Source organism: Cryptomeria japonica, chromosome 1, assembly GCF_030272615.1.
Source record: "Cryptomeria japonica chromosome 1, Sugi_1.0, whole genome shotgun sequence".
NCBI lineage: Eukaryota > Viridiplantae > Streptophyta > Pinopsida > Cupressales > Cupressaceae > Cryptomeria > Cryptomeria japonica.
This window is the reverse complement of record NC_081405.1, coordinates 699,519,253-699,523,966: the sequence shown is the minus strand read 5'-3', so window position 1 is coordinate 699,523,966 and position 4,714 is coordinate 699,519,253. Positions and strand designations below refer to the sequence as shown.

The following is a 4,714-nucleotide window of genomic DNA, read 5'->3' as shown; positions in this document are numbered from 1 at the left end:
TCACCTGAAGTAGCTTATGTTATTACACATCACATGTGTTTGATGGGCCCGTGAGAAAAATAAATAATTGCTGGTTGCACGGTATTCCATTCAAACCCCAAGGCCAGTTCGTTTTATGCCCATATGCCACCTTTGCTGAGCATGAAAAATTGCAGTTATAGTTGGCTTTAATTTGGAGCGTGTGGAATTTGATGTGTTAAATAATTGTTTTTATGATTGAACATAATGTCATATGAACATATATTTTTGTGAAGGTGTTTAAAATGGTCTAAAATTGTGATAAGATCAATCAATAGATATGCACTAAGTTATGTTTATTTGTGTGCTCATGTGACATCACATGATTGGTTATTTTTTCAATTTTAGAAGTACTTTTTTATGATTAAGCATTGACATAACATTTTTAAGTTACCACTGTTGATCTCATTTTGTTCAACTTCCATAACATATAGGACCCCTCTCACCTATTGATCCCTCTCCCCTAATTCATTCACATTAGTTGTTTTCAAACCCAATATAATAGAACAACATGATTCCATTTCCAAAATGTAAACCATGTGTGCTACTATTTGTTTATTTATATGTATAATTTTAATAAAATAAATAGAAGATCAAGATAAAGATTGATACCGATTATATCAACTTTAAAAAATAAAATATTTGTTTTCCTGACTAATGAAAAGTAAGTCTGTGTTCCATAGCAGACCAAACAATAATATCACCTTTTAAATTTTTATACAACGCAAAGAAATTTATATAAAAAAACGTCGAACCATATAGGAAATACAAGCTCTCAACGACGTCCGAATCTTTAATCAATTATGTCGTTCGTCTCCATTAAAATTTTAATGTGTATATAGATATGTATGCATTCAACTAATCTTCCACCTTTCGTGGATTTAGTGCATGTTTAGTTGATTGTTAGGTGTTTTGTTTAGTGAAATCAATCCACAACCTATCTAGTCTGTTTTTATATATACCATTGACGATCTCAACTGGTGGCAAGCGATTTCAGGACAAGAAGATGAATCGCCTACACGCAGTCATGGTGCCTTTCCCTTCGCAAGGCAGCATCAATCCTCTAATTAATTTGGCTCACCTCCTCTCATCAAGAGGAGTTTTCATCACTTTTGTCGATACAGAATGGAGCCACAGCCGCATGTCAACTGCTGCTGATGAATCCTCCGCCTCCACATTTAAGTTTCTCACCATTCCAGATGGGTTGCCACCTGATCATGGCCGTCTCTCCGAATTCGCCGAGTATATAATTGCAATGGAAAACCTTGGCCCCGTCTTGGAGCATCATTTGCTGTGCAGCTTAACGGATGAAACTCCTCCCATAACCTGCATTATAGCTTCAAATTGGATGTCCTGCACTTATGAAGTGGCCAATAAGGTTGGAGTGCCCCGAGTCATTTTCTGGACCATGTGCGCCGCCTCTTCTATTGCTCAGTGCAACGCCAACTTTCTCGTCTCCCGCGGACATATTCCCTCCAAAGGTACGAAAATACTGATCCTCAATTTTGTTTTGATTGTTCGAAAATGTTTGTAATTACTGAACACTTATACTTGCAGTGGAGGATTTGAAGAGGGCGGATAAAGTGATCACTTGTTTGCCCGGTAATCTTCCGCCTCTGTTGCCGAGCGATCTGTTTTCCTTCTACCGGGCTGCCGACACCTCTGACGTTTTTTACCAGTGGAGTCTGCGTGAGGCAGAAATTCAAAAAAAGGCAGACTATGTGCTTGTCAACACGTTCGATGAGGTGGACGCTCCGGAGATGGTAACTGCGCTGTCCATTAATGGATGCCCTGCTTTGGCAGTAGGGCCTGTATTTCTTCCCAATTTGCTGGAAGGAAGAGATTTGAACGGACTCGCGAGTATGTCGGTGCAGGATGAGAGCTGTCTCAAATGGCTCGATGCCCAAGAGCCGGGTTCTGTGATATACGTTTCGTTTGGTAGCATATCTGTCAGATCGAACGAGCAGCTGGAGGAGTTGGCACTGGGATTGGAGGGAAGCCAGCATCCTTTTCTGTGGGTGTTACGAATGGATAGTGTTGGAGACAAGCTTGCCACTCTCCCGGGGGGTTTTGTAGAAAGGACTGTGGATCGGGGAGTGATTGTGAAATGGGCGCCGCAGGTGAAGGTGTTGTCCCATCCTTCCGTAGGAGGGTTTTTTACTCACAGCGGTGGAACTCGTGTTTGGAGAGCATGAGCATGGGAGTTCCAATGCTTGGATGGCCGTATTTCGCTGACCAGTTTCTGGACTGCCGGTTCTGCAAGGATGTGTGGAAGATTGGCATAGACTTGGAGGGCGCGGATGGTGATGAAAATGTGATGGTTAAAAGAGAGGAGATAGAGAAAGGCGTGAGGAGAGTGATGGAGGGTCCGAAGGCGGAGGAGATGAGAAAAAGAGGGAGGGAGTTGAAGGAGGAGGCATTTAAAGCGGTTAGGGAGGAAGGTTCTTCTTTTGTCAACTTGAACAGGTTTATTCATGACATCACACAACTTTCCGAAACGGCTTCTGTTAAAGCGGCGTAGGGGCTTCTATTATCTCCATCTACTATATCATGGATTCCACAAAATTCATGTCAACCGTCTCTCTCAAAATAAATTTAAGATGTTTTTTCATAATTATTTTAAAAAGTAAAATGATTGTGAGACTATTATGCGATTGTAAAACTATTATGCAATATCTTTTTAAATTTAATCTTTTAAAAATTAAAATTGATTTATTGAGATATTAGATTTCCACAGTTCATTACGGTTGTTGAGTTTTACTTCTAGATTCAATTGCATAGAATTTATCTGCATCAAAGTTCTGATTACACTCCATAATCCATCATTAGGATAAAAGAGACGTAGAAATAGTTTATTTAAGAGTGATTATTCTTTCTATGACTCTCTTACCATGATGATGGATCATGGAATGTGATGAGAAAAATTGAATCCAAAAACACAACACAACAAAAATTAATTTATCCAGATCATTTTATTAAAATCTTAAATTCATCTATCTAAAAAAATTTAATAAATGTCAATTTAAAATTATTCTATTTAATTATAAATTATTTTACTTTAAAACTATTTTATTTATTACACATTAAATAGAATTCACTTATTTTACTTCTATAAAATTTAAGAAGCTTCATACTACATATGCAAGAGGTGTGCTATGAAGGTTCTCCGTTGGACGGGCCTCCTACAAGTGCACAGAGCAGGACTGGCACACTTATCTACTGGTATAAGAGAATGTTTCATCATTTCGTGTAATTTTTTAGGATATTCAAGTGATATTGTCTGATCAAGTGCCTAGTCCATCGGATAGTTTAAACCACACAAATTAAGTTTTGACTTTTAGACTTAAAAATGTTAAATACTCAAAATTGACAACTATTCTCTAAACTTAATATGTTGCGTCCACTAACTCAACCTTAGACTGCATGTAATCGTTGAAATCAAACCCACAAAAAGAGGTTATTATAGTTTTCCATTCCTTTGATTCTTTTTGGCAATCTATGCTGGCATCTGACTATCTTGATTCCAACCCAACAAATTAGTTTTGATGGCATGGTAATCCATTTGAATTCAAATCTCTTGTGGACGAACTTGCCCATAACCTGTAGTAATCATTATAAGGAAAAAATGAAAAATAGGGCCAGACAACAGAAGAAGCAAGGTCAGATCTGAGGGGATAGGATCATGTGATTGCTACGTAGAACTTGAATCGATAAGCACATAAATCACATGTAATGGCAGAAATAAAAAAGAAAATTCAGTTTTTGTGGTAATTGTAATTAAAAAGGATTCAAACACCACAGATAAAATCCAACCGTTTTAAATTACTCGTCTTCTACATACACAATTGCTCATGGATGTGTGTTGATAATATACTTAACATCGGCCAAGACAATCTTCTTATGTTTTGTTGTGTTAGTGAAGTTCAAAACTACATTATGAATCCTCTTGTGCTTGCAATGGACCCTTGGCCAAATTGATTTCACACCGACCGTGGATAGTTATTCAGAAAATGCTTTCGTTCATTCTACAATATGAATTTATTTAGTTCTAGTTCTATAGATATCACTGTAGTGTAGCCCATGTGAAGTGTAGTAATAGGTGGCTGGCTATACCTGCAGCAACTCATATATAAATGTTAAATATATTAATTTTGTGAAAGAAAATGAATCTGAACACCCTAATTAACTCGGTCTCACAGTGTACAGGCTGTTTAAACCCTTCCCATACCCATGCCAACACTGTAAGCAAGAGCCTCTGACAAAATTATGTCAGCATATAGCAGAGAAGGCCCCAGATAAAAACAAACATGATATTTGCATTCAGAGAAATCGCAGAAGAATACATTCAATTTCACATAAATTAGAAACTTTTGTGATTGACGAGCTCTTCTTATAAATTGACCAATTCAGAAGTTTTGGTCTCCTTGCTAAGTTGTTCTATTTGTTCCTTTATGATAATAGGTCTAAATAGAGAAACACAAAACAATGAAACCTAATCAAATCAACCAAGCATTCCAATTTATAAGATTTCTACGGTGCATGAAATAAATATGTACTTCAACGTAAGACCACATATTCGAATCTTCAAAACAAAATAATTTTTAATAGGATTTTCACTCGCTCAAGTTTCATAATCTACTTTCACAATGCTGTTAAAACTCAAAAAATCAAATGAAAAACCATTATATTATGCAGA

The 4,714-nt window shown here is 37.0% G+C and overlaps 1 protein-coding gene across 1 annotated transcript; it reads left to right on the top strand.

Annotated features, from left to right (window-relative positions):
- Positions 1-990: 990 nt before the first annotated feature.
- Positions 991-2,708, top strand: LOC131044611 (UDP-glycosyltransferase 85A1). Its single transcript, XM_057977966.2, is given in 3 exon segments — positions 991-1,499; positions 1,576-2,184; positions 2,187-2,708. Coding segments are annotated over 3 exon segments (1,437 nt in total). The 5' UTR covers positions 991-1,024; the 3' UTR covers positions 2,540-2,708.
- The last annotated feature ends 2,006 nt before the right edge of the window (positions 2,709-4,714 follow it).